At 51.9% G+C, this 21,572-nt stretch overlaps 1 protein-coding gene across 2 annotated transcripts in view; it reads right to left on the bottom strand.

The window, feature by feature from the left end:
- Positions 1–1,736: 1,736 nt before the first annotated feature.
- Positions 1,737–21,572, bottom strand: part of NSUN2 (NOP2/Sun RNA methyltransferase 2) — a 28,582-nt gene continuing 8,746 nt past the window's right edge. For both annotated transcript variants that reach the window (XM_045089125.1, XM_045089116.1), the window contains exons 5-19: positions 20,910–20,981; positions 20,094–20,178; positions 18,520–18,712; positions 16,669–16,743; positions 15,514–15,644; positions 12,518–12,591; positions 11,817–11,947; positions 11,339–11,435; positions 8,411–8,595; positions 8,089–8,181; positions 7,241–7,376; positions 6,847–6,927; positions 6,531–6,669; positions 5,300–5,339; positions 1,737–2,627 (exon numbers count right to left, since the gene is read on the bottom strand). In XM_045089125.1, the coding sequence (XP_044945060.1) occupies positions 2,264–2,627; positions 5,300–5,339; positions 6,531–6,669; positions 6,847–6,927; positions 7,241–7,376; positions 8,089–8,181; positions 8,411–8,595; positions 11,339–11,435; positions 11,817–11,947; positions 12,518–12,591; positions 15,514–15,644; positions 16,669–16,743; positions 18,520–18,712; positions 20,094–20,178; positions 20,910–20,981 (1,896 nt within the window). In that variant the 3' untranslated portion in view covers positions 1,737–2,263. The remainder of the gene's footprint in view (positions 2,628–5,299; positions 5,340–6,530; positions 6,670–6,846; positions 6,928–7,240; positions 7,377–8,088; positions 8,182–8,410; positions 8,596–11,338; positions 11,436–11,816; positions 11,948–12,517; positions 12,592–15,513; positions 15,645–16,668; positions 16,744–18,519; positions 18,713–20,093; positions 20,179–20,909; positions 20,982–21,572) is intronic.

The following is a 21,572-nucleotide window of genomic DNA, read 5'->3' as shown; positions in this document are numbered from 1 at the left end:
CCCTCAACACTCCAACCCATCCGTTAGCAGCGCTAGTGAATCTTCCCTGTGTGAACCACTGTGGCTCTTCCCAAAAGCAGACCATTTAGATTGTATCTGTGACAGCCAGGCACTGTCCTATCGGATGGCTGTCACCACGTAGGCCTCCGTTTGCATATATGACAAAGAGTGAAGAGATCTGTGTCTATTGTCCCAGGGAGGCCACGGCCATCAGGAGGCAGTGCGGACATAGCGGGCCTCTCACCTTGGCTCTGTCCCGCAGTATCTGGTCGACGATGCAAGCACGTCTTTGGGGTAGAACGGCCCTGAGCGACTGGAAAGCACCTCGACCAGACATGCGTTAGCCACCTTGACCGCAAAGAAAACCCTAGTGGTTCTAATCTTTCGTTTGAGGACCACTTGGTAGATGAGCTAGTTTCTCAAACCGGGGTTCCTGGACCTGGCCACAGCACAACCACATGGAGTCTAGACTCCACGCAGCCACACGCAGGAGAATCTCTACGAAGTAGGGCCAGAGCGCCCCGGAGCTCTGGGGGGGGGGGAACTGCAGGAGGGCGTGGAGACTGCCCATCCCTTTAGTGGGGCTGAAGGCCATGCGGGCTCTGACCAGTCATGGTCTCCCAGGAAGCAGGTGAAGGATGGTCAAGTATGGCCCTGCCAGAGCCGTGGGGCACGGGAGGGTCTGGACCTGCATTCCACAGCCAGCCAAACGGGTGAACAGATACGTCAAAGGCCAAACAGATACATCAATGCAGTGGGGAAAATCGGGGCCATCGGCTTCAGAAGGGAGTGACCCGTACATATGGAGAAGTGACAGCAGAACCCACGGCACAGGCCGGAATCAGATGTCTGGCTGTGACGGGGTTTAGACGACAAACTAACAGGCACGTGTTTCTATGTTGGCTGTGTGTGTGCTCAGAGACACTTAATTCCCAGCTGTCTGGTCTGTAAGAAATGACACCTCATAGCAATGAACACACCTAACTCCAGATCTGAGTTTCTAACCACCAGGCTCCATGAAAGGGAACTGGAGCTCCAGGGGCCCAGCTTCCTCCCAAGTGTTTCAGAGAGCTAGGGTACTGATAAAACATGACTGGCAGCAACTGGGGCACGGGGGCCGGCAGCGGGCGACGGGGACACACAGGTTCACCACGCCACTCTCTCCTGACGATGCTGAAACTGGCTTTGATGATGAGCCGCATCCCTGGCCCCTGGGACCCTGCCCGGCACCCAGCAAGGACACTGCCCTGCGGCCCCTGCCTGATGAGCATCCCCTCCGGGGCCCCCACAACAGTGCCTGAGGGAGCCCTGCTAGGGCTGCGAACACTTCTCACCCGGCCCATCAGGCCTGCATCCACCGACCCTCTTGCCCACAGAGCCCGCGTCCCCCTGACCCTCCCGGCAGCAGAGGCGTGAGCGCTGCCATCTGCGGAACAACAGGGGAGCCCAGGAGAAGGGCTTCACGTCCAGCCTACTCCCCCGAGAGCAACCTTTACATGAACACTCCTCTTAGGAGCCGCGAATGCTGGGAAACTAACATTTCCATTTTCCAAAAATAAGTTTGTTCTTTCCACCTCACAGAGAGTAAACACACACACACACACACACACACACACACGTCATCATTAATAATTTATTTCACTGCTCCAAGGATCCCAACCCCATTTAAAAACAGAATCGCAAAGCACTCCATTCAATAAAAGGACACAAAACCTCATAGTATCACAAGACAGCTCTTACTCTGAGAAAAGAATTTATTTTACTTTTTGTTACAAAGGCACAGAAGCCATCTGAGACCTCAGATGCTAATCCACCGCATGTTAATGTCGCACCACTAATGTGCAACTTCACACAATTGTTAACGTTCACGGGATGTCTTCCAATGGCCCACAGTGAGTTATAGATTCTCTCTATAAATAATAATTAAAAGAAACACCAGACCACAGACCAATAAAGGCGTAACAAAAGGAACCTGAACATCCCGCAAGGGCAGTTTTGCTTCCTAAGAGTAAGACTAACGGCAACAGTGACCGGCTGGCCACAGACACAACGGACCCAGTTTTGCAAAAGAAACAGTAAAATGAGCAACTTCTAACAAAGCTAAAAAAATATATGAAAGCAGTACTGAGCTCATTCGCGACTCTTCCACCATTCCGTCCATCTCCAGCCTTCAATATCAGAAGTTCTGGGTCTGGCCTGGGACACCAGAGGACCCCTGGGCTGCCCACACAGACAGTCCCGGGGCCTCCTCGCAGGGACCTCCTCACCGGGGCAGGGCGGCCTCCCTGGGGGCAGGGCCTGAGGGACCCGAGGAGGCGTCCGCGCTGGCGTCCTCACTGGTGTCCGCGCTGGCGTCCTCACTGGTGTCCGCGCTGGCGTCCTCGCTGGCACCTGCGCTGGTGGCCTGCTCCGCTCCGTGCTCGGCACTCACCTCATCCTCCGGCAGCCCAGAGCTGTCGGCGCTCTCCTGAGCCACGACAGTCCCTTCCTTCTTCTTTTCTGCCAACCCCTCCAGCCCCATCATCCTGAGATAATGAAGCCGTTCGTTCTTGGGCACAAAAGTCCGAATGGAGGCCTTTCCCCGCCATCCACATAACACAATGGGACACTGAAGGGTGTCTGGTTTCCTACAAAAAAGTGGTTGTGTGTGAATATCAAGTGCCCTCCTAGCCAATGAAGGATTAAAAAGGCGACCTTCCAAAAGCAGTATGCCCAGAGCACTGGGGGCCATCTCGCTCTGTGATCCTAGGGAGTTTCCTCAAATGAAGACTGGTTCCTGCATCAAGTCCTGAATATTCTCAACATGCTCATGTTGGCCAGTTTTTCTTTCTAAAAGCTCCTGATGGAATAACCCCCACATTCAGAGTTCATACACACTTTTCAGCGTGAGAATTTCCAAACACCTCCATCTTCTCCAAGGCGAAGACCCAGCTGGGAGGCCTCAGCTCTGCAGAGCCGTCGGGGAGCCAGACCGCCCGCACTGTCCACACTCTGTGCTTCCGTGCCTTCCAAATGGGCGACCCCAACTCCTCTCGGTTACCCACCCACATGACAAGACAAGCCCTGGCACACCGTGCTCGCCCATTTCCAGCATGCAGTGTTACTGGGGCCCAAAGCACCCCTACCTCCCTGAGTCTGCTCAATCGTACCACACAGACATGCCCACCTGCTCACCAGCGACTTTAAGTCCCGGTCCCTTGGATGAGACGCCAGTTACCGTGTAACTCACATGCCCCCTCCCCAGGACCATGCAAATCATCGTTTCCCTTCAGGAGTGACTCCACTCTAGCATTCTGGCCCCTAGAGCCCCGTCCAATTAACTCTACGTCCCGTTCTATGCAGCTCAATGCCAGGCATCAGGGTCACGGGCAGAGGAAGGAACTAACACAGAAGGGTACCCATCAGATTTAAAGAAAACATACCCAGCAAAAAAGAAGGGGTTGAACCAATGAGAGAAATAAACCATGACACAGAGGGAAACACCTCAGTACCTTTCCATAGTCCCTGGGTAGAGCTTGGATGGTACACTGAGAAGACACAATGACAGGAAAAGACAAGAGTCCCCACCATCCAACCCTTGCTGTCGCTCAATCTCAGGGCTCTGGCACCTGCCTGTGCCCATGAGCACCCACCCGCTCACAGAACTAGGGACAGTGGAAAAGCACACGGTATCCAGACCTTCCAAAACCACTTCTGGGTCCCGATCTAAATGCTTCTGCGACACCACCCCTCATTCCCGACAACCCACAGCGTGTTTTCCTTTTCTTGGGTTTTCCACGTGTACAGAAGCAGGCTGAGGGCTCCCCCACTTAGACCTTCTCTGACCCAGCCACTGGCCCAGGAAAGCCCCATTCGCTGTCGCCCCCACAGATGCCTGGCAGGCACAGTCCACGCCAGCTCCCCCAGCTCAGATACTGGCCTGTCTCCCCGGCGCTTCTCTGCGTTCTCTCTCCTGCCTGTCCCCCCTTAGCTGCTCCCATCTCGCAGATCTGGACCCCAATACTGGCACGAGAGCCTACAAACCCTGGTTCCCATCTGCACCACCCTCAGGAGCTCTGGCATCAAGCCCGCGGCTGACGCAGCACTGACACACTCAGGGATGCTGAAGATCCACACTGGGAATGACCTCCCCTCAATTCCCAACACTTCCGCAGAGCAGCCTGCCCGTCTCCTACGGTCTAGTGCTGCATTTTCAAATTCAGTATATCGGTTCTCCCCCACTCTTCCCTTCACTGGAGGACACCAGCGCAGCTCAAACCCAGAAGCCGACCCGGAGCTCTCCTGCACGTCTGCACTCACAGCCCCCTGGTCTGCGTGACCTGCAAACACAGCCCCACAGGCCCCCACGTGCACCTCTCCCTCCAACACTTGGCCCCTGGCACCTGCCTCCCACCTCCCATGCCGCCCCCTCTTGCTGTGCACCTTGCCTCCCACAAGCACACTCAGGGCCACACCCGGGCTCCTGTCTTCACTGCAGCTGCAGGCCGTGCAGACCATGCAGGGGGCTTGGGCCTGCCCTCCTCTGCCAGCTCTACCCAGGCTGCCTTCGAGCTCATTCCTTCCTCAGGCTGGCGCTTCTCTGCTTCCTTTTTGCCATTTGGAGTCTGGCCAACCACCACCTCCCACAGCTCCACCTAAACTCTCCCACAGCTCCACCTAAACTCTCCCCCAAATCCCTCTCCGGCCCTGTGCCCCATTTTCCTTCCTCCCCTTGGAAGTGGTATTTTACTTTACAAAGAGGTGGCTGTGACACATGAGCCATCCTGGGTGCAAACCCTGCCTCTGGCACTCCCTAGCTGGGGCACACTGGGCATGTGGCCCGAGCTCTTCGCCCCGCTCTGGATAGCGTTGACCCTCGGCGCCTACTCTCCGCAGACTCCTGAAAGCTGCATGGGCACTTGTGAGCACCATGGACGGCGGTCGGGCAGGAGGGAACCCCCACACCCCACTTTGGAACAACACTGCCCAACGCATGCATAATCGGGAACCCATAGACCAGGGCTAAACCCATGGCAGAGACAGAAAGCCTTGACCTCTCTCAACTGTTCAACTCTTCCATTCATTCTGTTTAAGACAGAAATCAGAACCAGATTTCTCAGCCACAGAGAAGTACTGCACATTCTATTACCTCAGTGAAAATACGTTTGGTCTGAGCTGAATGTCCTAGAAGAAAGTACTCTGGTGAAGATATACAGCTACATTCGTCCTAGAATTTCTACAACACTACTTTTAAGACAATGTTTGTCAAAGGCTCCCACGACCAACCCAGCTCCCCCCCGGCCGGGGTGCCCACACTTACGCAGGGTCTGGCTCGTACTTCAGGACAATGCTCCCCTTGGCTGGAAGAGAAACAGACACGTGTTGGCAAAGCCTGCCGGTCATCGCTGCTGCTCACGTGTCCAGCATTGTGGAGAAAGAAGCAAATAACCTGCAGAGTCTCCATGGAGAAGAGCATTTTCTTTCTAAAAACAGAACCACCAGCGAGTGGGGCAGTCCTGGCCACGTGGTGGGACTGCGTGAGACCGCTTGGGGGTGTCGCTGGAGCGGCTCAGAAAGTCTCCCAGCAGTGGGGAGAGGGGAATGAACTACTCGTTAATTCTCAAAATTGAAGATTAAATAAACAGTTGCTCTAACTTCCAGAAACAGCATGAAATACACATAAAAACTGACAAAAATTATACCACAATCATCTCAATGTGGGATTAAGACAAAGAATAAGCCAAGTGCAAACTAATCTCCACTTTAAATGCAGCTCCTGCCTGAGCCACCAGGAGCCAGATCCCACCCAGCATGTTTTGTATCCTTCGGTTTCAGGATAAAATGTACAACCCTGTAATTGCAATAACTTGATTTGTGCAGTTTTTGGACCAGCTGAGTCAGAAACAGTGAATAAAGTTATAAAAAATAAACAAGAATTTAAAAAAATCAAAATTAGAATTCTTGGTGAAATTACTTTTGTTCTTAGGTGAAAATATCACTAGAATACCTTGAAGTGGCAGTTTATAAAACGTGTAAACAAAAACGTGACCAAGGATCTATTTTGGGGGCTGGCCAGGCTGCGGCAGGAGCTGGCAACACTCGCATCCGGCTTCAACTCAGCGGATGAAACGCCAAACGAAGAGGACACCTGCCTGCGTCAGTCAGCGTCCTGCACCTCGTGACGGGATGCAGACGAGCCCGAGCACCAGGACATGCCCTGCATCCCTGCGGGGACCTGCCCTGGCTGTCCCCTTGGCTGCAGGCACTTGAGGCTCTGGCTCACAGGACGGCCAGGGCTTAACACCTGCAGACACCTATAGGCTGGTGGGCGGCACAGCCCTCCACCGTGGCCTGGGGAAGGAGGGCAACCCGTGGGGTGCCTCTGTGCCTGGGTACACTCTGATGTACCAGAGTGTACATCTCCACAAGGCCCTCTGAAAGCTGACAAGGCTCAGCAGAAAGCAAGACATGACATATTAAAATCTCTGAGAAGCCTGCACACCCACGTCTTTGTTGGCTTTACGAGGACAAGTCATGCCCCAACGGCTTACCCAAGTCCTTGGCTTGGCTGTAGGTCTCACTGCTAAGTTTTCTAAAAAATGGATTTTCCTGGGTTAACAGAATTTTGACATCTTCTATGGAAACAGTGATAATTCTTGAATTAATAAATGGATACAGCGTGTATATTCCCTGTGTGAATAAAGGGAGGCCACCATTATGAGTGAGAACCATCACCCACTCTCCCCGAGGCCTTGGCACACCCCTCATCCAGCCCCCACCTCCCCACGGGCACCAGCCCAGCTGCACGGCACCCGCGCCCACGGATCCACCACCGGCTGCTGCTACCAAGTCCGTGTCCCAAATTACCTCCTGTGCCAACCGAAAAGCACAATCAAACTCTTCACCGCTGTTATTCCGACACCACACTTTTATCCCCGTGTTTATAACCTGCACGTAAGACAGTAAGAGGACACACACATATAAATAAAAGCTGAATAATCAATTAAAATAAGCCCTTCTTACCAAGGAGGCACAGCTGTGAGCTGGGAAGGGAAGTAAAAGAACACGGAAAACTTTACAAGTCTGACCAAAGCAGGGGTTCCCACAGCCTCACTGATGCTCTCAGCTGAGGCTGGCCTAGCGCAGCCGAAAAGGATGAATGATCCACACGACAGGCATGTGACCAGGAGAGCCAGGGTACCCTGCCCGCTCCGAACACAGAGCCAGCACCCGGGCCTGCCCGCGCCCCCGCCGCGCACACCTTCATCCGCTCGCTGTTGTTCACCAGCACGTTCCTCAGCTCCTTGGAGACCATGTAGAGCTGCCTCTTCTTCCCTTCCGTAGTCCTAGTCAACAAATTCATCTTTGGGAATGAAGGATCCAATGCATAAAACTTCCTACGAACAAGACAGAGCTGTTTGTGAGTTTGGTTCAAACGTGACAGCCCCCCCTCCCCCCCCGCACGGACTCTCCCCGGACAGAGCTCGGCGTCTCATCTGTGGCTCAGGGCGCTCGCGCTCTGCCGCACACGCCCACCGTCCACACTTGATCGAGTTCCCTGGGAACAACTGGAGTGGGAAACTTTACGGACAAGTATGCCTCCGCTCTCTCACCTGTTACTCTGATGACCTGACAACCCCCTGCCCACTGAGACAGGTAACGAGCCACAGGGCAGCACACGTGCCACCGTGGCAACTGGATACTGAAACTTAACAAGCAGGAAGAAATAAGCTGGAGCCTGTTAACTTAAGCACCTTTCCCTCTGGTCCAGCTGGGGAGCAGTTTCCAGCTGGGGTCCCCAACCTCCCACCGAGACCCACTCTCCAAGTCCCACACAGGACCTGGGCAGGTGGCTGTGGCCATGGGTCTACAAGCTCCACTGGGAAATGACATTCGGGGGCCACCGTCGAGCCCCCCACCACTATCCCAACCCAACCCCGAGCACCTTACAGACTCCAGCAGCTCACCATACACTCCGAAGTGTCACCCAGCTCTACCAAGCTATTACGAACGGAAAACAGATGCTACACACAACTAAATAACTACACACGGCCAAATGCAACCAGGTACCCAAACTTTAACAATTCAGTACGATGAATTAATCCTTACTGGATAGGTGGAAATAATGGATCATCTTCAGGAATAAATACAAACGGATCTTCTTTAAATCCAAACAACTTCATTTTCTTAGATGGAGGAGGACTGAGGAGGGAATCAGGATGAGAAACATGCACTGTAATCGGTCCTAAGGCAACAAGCCAGCAGCACACTCCCCCTGCTGCCAGCCCTCCTGCTCAGCCCCCCGCGGCCCATGCTCTCCACACGCATCCGACCCCGCCACACACAGAGGCACCCGCCTGCTGCAGGACGCCCCCGTTCCGGCAAGCTAGGGGCTGGAAGACACAAGGGAGCACAGAGCCCCTTCTCTTACCCGCACACTCCGTCCTTCCTACTGCTGCTGTTCTCTGCGCTCTCAGATCTTTCTGTGGCGTCTGTGTCATCCATCCCACTGGCAGCTTTACTCTCCGGCGCGGCGGGGTCCACAGCTGCTCCTTCCGCGGGGTGTGCAGGGCTGGACCGCACAGGCTCTCTGGGCTCCACCGGCTCACCCTGTATCTGCAACAGGGGACAAGTGCGTCTACACTCCAAGCACAACCCACTTCACACTGCTGCAAAAAAATAAACACTCACTACACAAAACCCATCCTATTTCTCTATGGCATTTCACACATCGACGCTACAGAATGTTCTGGAAATATCTTAAGTCTGTTTGCTGTTATGTGCAGAAGTCGTCGGCACGGTTTCTACCTTCCTTCCATAAACAGCACATGAGGCCATTTCCCAGTCCAGGCCGAGGACACAGCCGGTTCAGCTCCACTCAGAGTCGTGAGCGCACACTTGCCCTGCATGGCAGCAGGCGGGGCTGGCACACGGGTGTGCATAACTGCAGCCTGCGATGGCCCATGCCGCCACCCGGGTACAGGCCCCCAGGAATGGGACGCAGGCACGGCACGCCCCAGGGAACACAGGGAACCAACTTTGGAACCGGGGCCATAGGATCACTCCGGCTGGCAGAGAGCGCCAAACGGCTGACTTACTGAAACGGCTTCAGATGCACTTTACACAAGATATTATACAAAAACTTATTTAAAACGACATGTCCTAACAAGTCACAGGGTTGGTGCAATTAGGACACTTGGGCAAGAACAGTGAAACACGCTCCCCAAGGTCACAAAGCCCAAAGGCAGATGAGCTGCTGGGACCCCACACTATGCAACACTGCCTCCCAGAAAATACCTTTTATTTTTAAGGGAAAATACAAAACAATCACCCAATCACCCTGCCCGCCCCCTCAGATCCTAGAAATGCTACTCCCGGTTCCTCCCAGTGCAGCTCCAGTGCAAACCCCCCCCCAACCCCGGCGCCCTCTGGGCCAGCTCTGCGCCTGCGGGCCCCCTCACTTCTACGTGGGGACACACGCCTCAGTCAGCCGTGCAGCCCAGGAGCACGGAGCCATGCCCGCATGCAGAGCAGGCGACCCACACCCAGTCCCTTCGGGGAGGAACGAGGAGCCGGAGCAGCAACAGGAAAGGCGAGGCTGATCATCATGGAAAAAGCACGTGCCAGCAAGCCCTTCTCCATAGCCACACGCGCACCAAAGCAGGGAGCGGAGCCTCTGGGAACAGTTGCCGCTCGTCCTAGCAGGCGGTCCCGCGACAGACAGGTCCGCGCAGCCTCTGGTGCGCACACACAATCGGCTCCACCCCCGTGCCACGTGGTGCTGGAGCAACGCCCAGGGTGAGCTTTTTCACCGCTGCCACAGGACCAGCGCAAGGAAGAGTGATCTCGGCTGTGCCCTCACGTGGCTTCAAACACTCAGTGAGACACAGAAGATGACTTACTAGCAACTTGCATGGAGACCACACAGTAAACTTTTATGTATATTGGGACAAACCAGTTATTGAAATGAATTTCGCTTGTTTCCTTGTGCTTTTTTTCATTTTTACTTTTTAAAGATTTATTTATGTCAGACAGTGATAACACGTGAGCACGGAGCGGTAGGGAGAGGCAGAAGAAGCAGATCCCCGCTGAGCAGGGAGCTCGGCATGGGGCTCAATCCCAGGACCCTGGGATCATGAGCCGAAGGCAGACGCTTAACCATCTGAGCTACCCAGGCGCCCCCTGTGTGCACTTTCAAAAAGTGACCACGGCAGTGACACACGGAGCTGACACACGTCAGTGACAGTGCTGCTTGGAGCTCCCGACCCAGGAGTCCGGGGCCAAGGAGCAGCCAAACGACCACGCACAGCGGAACCCTCTCCAGCCTCCCACAACCAGCACGGTGCCTGCGCGGACGGGCCGGGTCTGCTCCTGGGCCGCTGTGAGGCCGGACACGGACGCGTTCATGCGGGTCGGCCGGCTCCCAGGTCCCAGGAACACTTTCCTTTCTGCCTCTCCAAAGTCTGAGCGTTCTTTGTGCTCCTTTGTAAGCGTTCATCAGAAAGAAATACTGACCTGCAGACTGTGATCCCAGCCATGTTCTGACGTTATGGAAAGGCTGAGGTACGAACTAGAGAAATAAATGTCCTGCTGGTAACGAGGAGGCCGGCAGACATTACATGGGAAGGCTCAAAGGCTGCCCTCCTACCTCCCCTCCCTGCTCCAGGGCCTCCTACAACAACCCATCAGGACGGCTCGGGTCTTCTCTGCCTCCTTTTCGGCCAGGCCTGGACAAAGTCCCTGTCACTATCCCTCACGGCCAAAGGGAAGACAGGCTGGCCTCAGGCTGGCGGAGTTCTGTCCGTCTGCAATGGGCTCAAGTGAGCCCCAGGGCACAGAGCACAGCAGCCAGCATGGGGGCTCTGACTCTGGGCCACGGGGCCGTCATTATGTCTTTTCAATTTTTATTAAAGAACCGGACTTGAGATGCAGAAGGAAAGTGATCCCCCAAGTCTGCCTTTTTCGTGGATCTATCCCCCCTTTTTTTTTTTCTTTTAAAGATTTTATTTATCTGAGAGAGAGAGAGAGCATGAAAGGGGCGAGGGGCAGAGGGAGAAGCCGGCTCCCTGCTGAGCAGAGGGCCTGATGCGGGACTTGATCCCGGGACTCCAGGATCATGACCTGAGCCGAAGGCAGTTGCTTTACCAACTGAGCCACCCAGGTGCCCTGGATCTATCCCTTTAAGACACTGCAGCTTTTTGGAAAACTCAAAATTTAAATGAATCCCTGCCCCCCCCACCCGCTCATGCTCAGCTGCTCTCCACCCCTCAAACACGGTTCCTCCAACTTCTGCCAGTGTCTGCCTCGAACGCACAGAAAGCTTATGTGATAATGCTGCGTTATTTCACAAGATGCTCACCTTTGGAGGACGTTTATTCCACGGCATTGAAGACTTCTTCACTAACACTGCCACAAAGAACCCTCCGGTATTCTGATGATGTGGTAATATCCTAAGACTGAGGAAAAAAAAAAACCCACAATGCACACGTTTTAACTGATTCAAAATACATCCTTTTAGTATTAAAACAAAAACTGGCAAGACGACCTTTGACAGAGACATCCTGTCTTCTGGTCAGTACTCAGGGAGCCCTCACGGGACGGCCGGCGCATGCTGTGCACACAGTCAAGGGAGCACGCAAAGTTCAAACCTTTAGATCCTCCCCACCTGCCGTATTTACGAACACTCAGTGCCAGCAGCGAACAGGAAACGTGAACTTCTTTCTTTCTGGCAAGTTCGCACACCTGAAGTCAGCCACACCCACGGCCCAGGCCTTGCAGGAACGCTGGAGAGCCCCTCCCCCCGCCTTCCCAAAACTCTTCAAGCCCTACAGACCCACCAACGCTCGAGGTGCATCGCCTGTAACTTCTCTGGGTCCTTTGGTGGGAACATGGTGGGCCGGATCTGGGTGTGTCTGCTGTGAGGCACCTCTTCCCACTCCGAAAACCACTGTCCATCTTTCGTCATGACCTGGAAGAGGAGAGGGCAGAACTCCACATCACCACACGCTCGAAGAAGAAAATCCCAGATAAAGGCTCTCAGCTGTGGTAAACGCCAACTCTCACTGCTCTCCAAAGCTGAGACTGTGTGGGGAGCGAGAAGTGAGAGGATCCTGTATTCTAACAAACAGAGCAGTCATTTTGTAAAAGAGCATTTTCCATATAGGATTTTTTTTAAAAAACAAGTCTCAGGTTTTTGCTGGTTTAAAACTGAAAAGTAAATTGTTTCATATTGGAAATGAAACCTGAATCCCAGCCAGTAATAAAAAAACAGCACAGCTATACTTATAAGGATGAAAATACACAAAGCTAACTTCTAATTGCAAAATAAAGGCAGGGAAGCTTTCCTAAACCAGAGAAAAATATCTGTGGAATCGTACCATTTGTCATTCAACAGAATTCTAAGCCAAACTGATGGCACAACCAGCAGTAGGATTTACTGACATTACCCCAAAGCGGGTGCTTTAAAATGTTCCCGACTCGGACAAGCCTGGCCAGCCGTTCCTGCTCTTACGAGCCAGAGTCCTCCCAGAAAGAATACCTTCCAATGTGCAATTCCAGGCATCCATTTCAGTCCCGGCAACTCAGAAGACACATCAGCAAGCTCCAAAGCACCTACGGACCAAAAAAAAAAAAAAAAAGTCCACATTTTGCCCAATGCAGAAGCTCATACACCATATAGCTTGATTTCTACTAAATGCCCAGGGAGAGTACTTCCATACAACGGAGAGCGGGCCCGGCTCCTGGGGCAGGGACGGAACAGGCCAGAGCACACACAGCTGCTTCGTGGGGGGTCAGAAACGGTCTACGCTGGGGCCAGGGGGGGACGGCTGTGCACAGACACTCCATAAAGGTCACTAGTCATACTCTTAAAACAAGTGACACTGTGGCACATGAGTTACTGCCAGTGAAGCCACAGAGCCACATAGCAGCTGTGGAGTCCCACGGCCTGCGGCATACCCGACATGAGCCCCGGGGCAGTGGCACACGCACCCCCGCCGCCGCCCCCGCCCCCCACCCCGTGAACATATCACAAGGCCAGGAGGATCTGAGCGTTCCACCCACTCCTGGCTTCTAGATACACACCAGTTAGAGGACGTGGGTCTTCATGCTTTCCCATCTAGTAAACAGCCAAACAGTAACATTTATAGTGAACTGAAAATCTGTAAACCTTCTGTTCCAGGTTCAAGTTAAGTTGAACAGGACAGGACAACAGTCCAGCTTTAAAAACACGCATCCACCGTAACAACATCATGAGAGGCTACAAGATGGGGCCACAGTGGGACCTTCCACACATGCCTCCAGCTGCAGATCAGAGACTGGACAGCCTCACGGAAGAGGAAAATACAACAAAGCCCCACGGAAGCTACCAGACGCTCAGACAAGTATAAAAACAAGGCAAGAGAGCCCTCAAGGCAGAAGCGTCCTCCTAAGAAATCTTTGACAAAAGCATCGTGCGGACTTGCACTACTCTACCCGAACCGTCTTCCTTCTGAAAGCAAACACTAATAGCGCAGGTTTGCAGAAGCTGGCTTTGTCCCGCACCCCCTGCCCAGGCAGGGCTCAGCAGTGACGGACTCCCCACCAGCGTGGGGGTCAGGAGATGCAACGCTGGCCCAGCGTGTGCAGACCGAATGCTCATCAGCCGCCCTGCCTGCAGCCAGGTCTGAGCTCCTTCAGGCAGGGACCTCGCTGCTCCCAGAGCCTCAGTCACCGTCAAGTGCAAGGTTCAGCAAAGGACTACTCTGCCACGAAGCCCTGCTGACATGTGCAGCCTCTGAGAGACGAAGATGGAGACCTGTGGCCTGATGGCTGTCACAGCAAACCCAGAGTGGAACCCCACCAGCCCAGTAAGAAAATGATGCAGCACAGGACACCTGCGGTTTCAGTCACCTCTCAATGCCATCCGCCTTCTCCTCAGATGCCTCTGAAATGAAGTCCCACCACAAACACAGAGACTATGACCCTGCAAAGAACACCATTTAGAAATCAAACCTTTACACAGGCCAACTTAAGCATAGCCAAACAAAATAAACACAACGTACTCAATACCGATCTCAAGGACTCCGAGTGAGAACAACTAGAGAGCAAACTACACAGCACAGGTCAGTCAGCACTGCAAAGGAGGTAACTGGAAGCTGGAACAGCTGGGGACACTGGTCTCGGTGCTTACGGTCCAGCTTCCTTCATACACACGTGTGCAGCGAATGTGGAAACATTCTACTCTGGAATCCTAGTTTGAAATCCATCATTATTGGCTTTAAGGAGAGTGTGATGGGAAAAGTTAACATGTCAGTGAAAATTTACGTAAGAAGAAATAATTTACATCAAACCATTATGGAAACAGTCATTGAAAACACTTCATACCATCTGTGCAGTTCCCCGGACGAAACCATGCGCTAGGACGTCCCACCCACTAGGACGGCTACTCTCAAGAAAGCAGAAGGTAACAAGGGCCCCGCCGGCAAGGACGGGAAGAAGTGGGAACCCCTGGGTTCTGGCAATGTAAAATGGGGGAACCTCAAAGATGAAACAGAATTATCGTATCACTGACAATTCCACAAGATATACACCCCAAAACCTGAAAGCAGGGTCCTCAAGAGCTACCTGTGCAGCCACAGTCATTGCAGCACGGGTCACAAGAACTAAAACGGGGAACACCTCAAGTGTCCACGGAGAGAAGAGTGGGGAGACAGAATGTGGCACATGCGCACAGCCAGCGTTTTCAGCCCTTAGGGCTGGAGGAAGGAGACCCTGAACCCCGTGACAACACGGAGGAAACATCAGGACAGGATGCTGGAATAAGCCAGTCAACAAAAAGACACCCGCGCTCTGATTCCACCTGTAGGGTCCCGAGAGTGATCAAACTCCAGAGACAGCAAAGAGGACAATGGGGGGCGCCTGGGTGGCTCAGTGGGTTAAGCCTCTGCCTTCGGCTCAGGTCATGAGCTCAGGGTCCTGGGATCGAGCCCCGCATCGGGCTCTCTGCTCAACAGGGAACCTGCTTCCTCCTCTCTCTCTGCCTGCCTCTCTGCCTGCTTGTAATCTCTCTGTGTGTCAAATAAACAAAATCTTAAAAAATAAGTAAGTAATAAATTAATTTAAAAAAAGAAAAAGAGGACAGACAATGGGGTGGGAAAACGGGGAGTTGTGATGGGTCCATAATTTCAGCTTGGCAAGATAAAGCACTCGAGATTGGCTACACGACAAGTGAGTGTTCTCAACACTCCCAAAATGCACATTTGAGAATAGTTAAAACAACGGTAAACTTCAAGTTACAAGTGTTTTATAACTAAGATTTTTTTCAAAAAACCACTGTGATAAGGACTAACCAAATCTTTCAAACCTAAGAGATACCAAGGAGGCAATCCTTGTAATTCATCGACTAGGAGAAACCCGCTGTACAAGCACGCTGTAAGCAAGGGCAGCTCACTTCAGGGCTTCCGGGCTAATCACACTAGCAAGTGCCCAGAAAAGGTCTACGTGCATATACACTGCAGCAGTAAACGACGTGTTTAACGTGTCCCACACGCTTACCTTCGCTTTTTTCCAGCAAAGAGGCTATGACAGCTTCGTCCTCAATGGGGTTGAGGGAACACGTGGAATACACCATCCTACCGCCTTCCACCAGCTGCTCTGCACCCCGCGTCGCGATCCGCAGCTGTAAGCTAAGGGTCAGACACTTGGTCACCCCAAAACTAAACACACCCACGCAGCACACACACCACCCGTTCCGCCACGCTTACTGCAAGCTCTTATGACATGCTTACAATAAAATACAAAATCAACAACTCCCACAAAAACAACTCAAGGTCTTCAGTGATGTTACAATAAAGCCATACGAGGTGTCACATATCAACCAAAAACGTCGATGTAAACAACACATTTACTGTTCTACGTCCTTCCCAACAAGCCGGCAAGCAAAGCACAAAGCCGACTGAAGTCAACGTATTATGTAAGTCTCACCATGAAAAAGCCCCCACACCTGTACACATATTTGACTTTTCATTCTATAAACTTAGGTCCCTTCGTACATTCTAATCCTAGTATCTAACCCACAAACAGTTAAAAAGTATTTAACGGAAAAACAAAATCTGCCGCTGCAGTTGTTTATGGTGAATATTCATGAGTACAGTATAGACCACCCACAATTCTGTAATGCATAACACTAATGTCAAATGAAAAAATCCACAGCTGTGTACCCCACACACTCGAGACTGGTGTGCTACCGTCCCGATGCACAGAAACCTACCCACGGCGCCCCAGACATTACAGAAGTTATCTGATTTACGAGATCTTCTTTTTCTTCTACTTCTAAGAATTTTCCAAATTGTCTTTAACCACAGTATTTGAGATCAAAATGTTAAGTAAAGTAAGTCAACATGAAAGAACAGAAAACAAGAGAAGAAAGAGGAGTAAGAGAGTAAAAGGTTAAGTGGTCACTTCATGGAAAACAGACATCCTGAAATGTTATAGGAAACTGTCATAAAAAGACATTTTTAATTAACGTGTACCTGAAATGTACACAGTGTTCAGTTTACCACTCCGAGGAGTTCTAAAAACAACGCCTTCTGATACATATGCAACCTCTCTCCACCATGACCATTAACAAACCCAGCTCCAATGCTGTCCCCAAATGCAGTGCCCTCCCCTGCTCCATGTGGGACAGCCTGCCAGACCAGCCCGACTCACCCATGCAGCTGCAAGCTATTCAAGGTTGTCCACTTCTTCCAGACATCAATGTTCTTTCTCATAGTGCCATCTCCACTAGGAAGTAAGGTATTTCAGAACTTAAAAACTGTCCAGGTAGACCGATCAGAGTTAACAATGATGTCATATACAAGCTAATTACAAAGTGGGTATTTTTATTACTATAAACGCTAATTAGGACACCATCTAAATCCTCACAAACTACCATCAACTTTCTATTTCTGCTCTGGGGACACTAATGACATTAAACTTTTAAATCGTACTTAAATTTTCAATTAGATAAGGAAATAACAGAACTCTAACAGATAATCTCATTCAAGAATTACAGAGGTATCAATTTGCTTCCAGTTGAGAGAAATACCAGCAAAACTAATTTTCAGACCTATGACACAGAAACGTGAAGGCATTTGGATCCTGTTACTTAACAACTTGGTTAATCAACGGTGGCATTTTAATCAGATTTACGTGAATAATGATAAACTTACACTCATAAGGGATTTTCCACAGCATATTCAATTAAGCCAATTTAACTTCTTTACCAAGATTTTTCTATGCATCAGTTAAACACTTGATTTTCTACTTTCACTTAATGGAAATTATTTCCATGTAAATTTTATAATACAGACTTGACTGATTCATCTTTCTGTCCATGTCTGACTTTAACCACCCATTTTTTTCGGGGGGTAATTCCTGGAACTGCTGGCTTTCTGTAGCATTTAATCTCCCTGGGTGGTCTAGTTAACGGTCTTGAGGGGGACGCGGCTGCAGGAGGAAAATGCCCTATGAGATACAACGGCTTTCAGTGACATCCCGTGCTGGTACGGTGGTGGCTTAGAATTCTACCATAATGGTTAGGATAGCCTCAGCTTACAGCTCCGTGCTCAGAAGTTTCCTGCATTCTCCAAGATGACACGAGAAGTTACAGGTTTCTGGTCAAAGGAGCACAGGAATGGGAAAACATCTGATCTAAAGGAGAACCAGACAACAGTGGCTCAGGACCCATTTTAAGTTTTATTTCACAGGGCGTTCTTGCAGGAATTTTAAAGCGCCAGCCCATTCATACTAACGACTTACAGCTCTCACACTGAGTTTAAACGCGATGGAGTGTGGTACTGGATGTCTCACGTTAAGCACTGCATTCTGTGCTGAGTTTTATGGTGATTTCTACACTCCGAGCTCAACAAATCCTTGTGCTCGCTAGGTGACCATGGCTACGTCACTGTCTCTGGGAACTTAGTGAGGTCTTAAGTTTTCTCCTTTTCTTTTTAAAAAAACTCAAGTTACTCAGTTAATCCATAAAATTCTCTTACAGGTATACATACACACGTAAAGCTGGAAGAAATGTATGTGTACAAATACAGGCACAGTGAGTTTCTCAAAGGTCTGAACTCCTGAACTGCACTGTGCTGAGGAACAGAGACTCCTCCTGAAAACCCAGTGTGCCCCCCACCACTCCGTAATGAGCGGAATCAGGAATGCGGGCGCTTGGCAGGAACCGTCATTCCCAACGATCACTCCTCCTAGAATGACTACAGTCAAGAGCTTGACACTACCACCCTCCTGGTGATCTCCTTCACCCTCGGGAAGACGACAGAACCATCCCACCCTGTGTCTCTTCGTGCTGTACCCTCGTTCTGCTGTGCTCGGTGGCATTAAAGTTCTGAGCGTCTGTCTCCCAATTTAAGGTCACAGAGTCTATGTCTTGACACCGGCTGCCGCAAGAACGATGCGTACAGTTCCGTGGGTATTTGCGAACCAATTCACATTAGTCTACATTTGATCTGACTTCCTTAGCGGACTGTAGGCTTTTTGGTCTCCAAATGACATAAATACCTGCAGGGGACATCACATAAGATGCGATCATAGAAGAGAATCTCCTTCCTCCCGTCCACATCTATTTTGAGTCTAGGTATGCTGGACGCATCGTGGTTGACCACCATGATGCAGGGGCTGCTCAGCCTTTTGGCCTGATGAACGAGCAGATAGCAACGCTTGTTGTCCACGTCGTTCGCGATGACGAACCCCTCTGAGAACATAAAATTATACCATCAGATGAAACACAGCAAAAGCAGAATAATTTTCTGAAATACGTAAGCTCCTGGTTGGCAGGTGAGAAGCAGGAATCCACCAAACTTAAGACCCAAGCATCAGATTAACCAGAATAAGCTGAGTAGTCCAAAAAGACGGCTCAGCACAGATTTTTATCATCACATAAAATTCTAAAACTACAAGAATTATTTTTTCAATAACTGAATTATTCACTTTGTAACAATTACTATGCCAAAAACATCTTTTCTATTAGTAACAAAATGGAGACTGGGGGGGTAGGGGGGAGAAAGGGGTAGAAAACAACAGCATCCCCTGACAAGTGTTTAAACTACAGCCCATGTAGGCTGGGCCTCCATTCTCGACTCTGTGAATCGCGTTTCTGGGGTGGGGCCCAGGCTCCTTCTGAAGGCCGCCTGGAAGATTCTGGTCTCACCTCTGGCTAAGACCTGGGTGCTGCCCCTTCTCACTTCTGGTTCTAGCACCGGCAAAAAGGATCACATGGCCTAAAAACATTTTACAATCAAGACTGCTCTTAAAAAAACATGAAATGCAAAACCATGAAAATAAAAAGAGGCTCTTTACCACTGATTTGGGAAAAATAATTAAAAATAAAAAATAATAAAGAAGGCTTTTAAAGAAAGTTATTTGTCACAAAAAAAAAAAAAAACCCACCCAAAACCCAACTTAGAACTAAGCTACCAGCATGCCCATCAGAACAGAAGGAGAGCAGGTGGCTTGAACGGAGGAACGGGGAACAGACGCAGGTAAAACATTCAAAGAGTAAGACCACCACAGACAGGCATTTTCAGAGAACCCCCGGAAAGGAGCACCGGCGACACTTGGATCGCTGCCATGGTCTGAGCCCTCTGCAAGCTCAGAGCACCCGGAAGCCCAGGACTGGTGCCCATTTCATAGGTGACGCCCAATACCGCGGCCCAGCGCGGCGGGATGTGAAGCCGGCGGACCTGCCAGCAGCTCTTCAGGACGCTCTACTGCCTCTCGCGTGGGCTGGGAGTCACCACGGAACCAAACAACACAGAGACCCAGCCTGACGATGATACTACTGAAGCCGCAAACGCAAGTCTCCGTACTCTGGCTGAATAAACACCACCTGCTTCCACAGAAGACCCACAGAATTGTAAAATGAAGCCACCCCCCCGCCGCGACGTACAAACACCTTGGTGTGGGAACTAGTCACAGCGGCGTGCTAAATGCCCAGTCCTACTCCTAGGGACAGAAACCCAAGCTCTTGTCGCAGAAGCTTCAAGACCCAACCCACGGGCAGTGTGACCACGTCCTCGCCAGCTCCACCCAGCCCAGCGGCTTTCCGGCCTTCCCCAGAGCAGGGCAACGCATACCTGGGAAAGGGACACTCATGTCGGCGTGTAACATTTCAATTAACTGTGTGGTCTTTGATCCAGGCGCTGCACACATATCTAAGATCTATTAAAAAGCAAGAAATGTTTGATGTTTTAGGAAATCAAACAGCTGACACTTAATTGAAAACAATTTCATGAGTCACCCTAGTATTTTGCTCTGCACATGTAAACCCCTCTTTACAGAAGGACTCTACGACGTGATAGATTTAACTTCTGGGAGCTCAGGAGGAAAACGCTGCACAAGGCCAGGGGAAGGCCTCCGTCCAGGGGAGAACGGCAGGGACACTGCCAGCAGCCGCGCCACAAGCAGCCCAGTCCCGGGCCTCGAGCGGCCACTTGCTGGCGCCGCACCCTGACTAGCTGCGGCTAGTCCCTTTGCCTCCTTTCCCTCATCTGGAGAAACAGGGACAGGCCCGCATCTGCCCCCACGGGCTCGTGTGCGTGACCACTGCAGGAGCGCGGGAAGCGCACAAAGCGGCGCTCGCGCGGCCAGTTCTCGGGCCGAGCTCGCGGGGACTTCCAGCCTATCTGGGCCAGGCGAGGCCGCGGCCGCCGGTCTGCGCGGTAAACACATCAGTGAGCAGACTTGAGAAGAGAAGAACCCAGTTACGGCTGCAACATTTAAAGATGAAAATGCAAAACACAGAACCTAAAGTAAAACACAGCACTCTCAAAAATAAGTAAACAAATACTGACAAAAAGCATTCTTGATCAAAGGCATAACCCCCCCCCACACACACACACAAAGCCCTAGGAATAGTATCAAGAAACGGTGCCCAGTTCCACACGCCGTACCTTGTGGTGCGGGTGAGCGTTGAGTAACAGCGGAGGAATCATGCTAACGGCTTCTTGACGACTGATATTTCCCTTAGAAGGCAAAATTTTAGAAAATCAGGAACAATATTTAAAAGGCGGAAGTTTTCAACACCGCGCATTGTTTCCCCGGCCACGGAGAAAGCCCCCGCCATGCGGACACGAGACCGTGTGAAGACCCGGCACAGGGCTCCGGCGCCAGGACGGGCTGCTGCACTCGCGGGTCCGCGGCTGCCGCCCGCAAGCCTAAGGAAGAAGGGCCGTCCCCGCCAAACTCCCGCTCAGCCGTGAGAAAGGCAGGCACAGCCCGGGCTGCTCCGGAAGACAGGGCGGCGCGAGCTCAGGCCGCCCGCCGCGGCCGGACACACAGCGGAAGCGGGAGCAGCGGCTCTCGGAGGCGGACTCGGCCCCCGCGGGACCCCGGGCGGCGGGGAGCGGCGGCCCGAGCCCGGGGCAGAAAGCCGCGGCCCCGCCAGGCCTCGCCGCTCGGCCGGACTGAACTCGTTTCTGTCCCCGTCTGTCTGTACGAGAGCCCAGGCCTGCGGCCTCCTCCCGAGAAGTGCCCGTCGCCGGACGCACAGCCCGGCCGGGCTCCCCGTGTCCGCAGCCCGCAGCGCTCGGGCTCCGCCAACGCGCCCGCCGCAC

This window comes from Mustela putorius, unplaced genomic scaffold, assembly GCF_011764305.1.
Source record: "Mustela putorius furo isolate JIRA1106 unplaced genomic scaffold, ASM1176430v1.1 tig00000107_pilon_pilon_pilon, whole genome shotgun sequence".
Classification (NCBI taxonomy): domain Eukaryota; kingdom Metazoa; phylum Chordata; class Mammalia; order Carnivora; family Mustelidae; genus Mustela; species Mustela putorius.
Note: the sequence above shows the minus strand (reverse complement) of the source record. Positions and strands in the feature narration are given on the sequence as shown.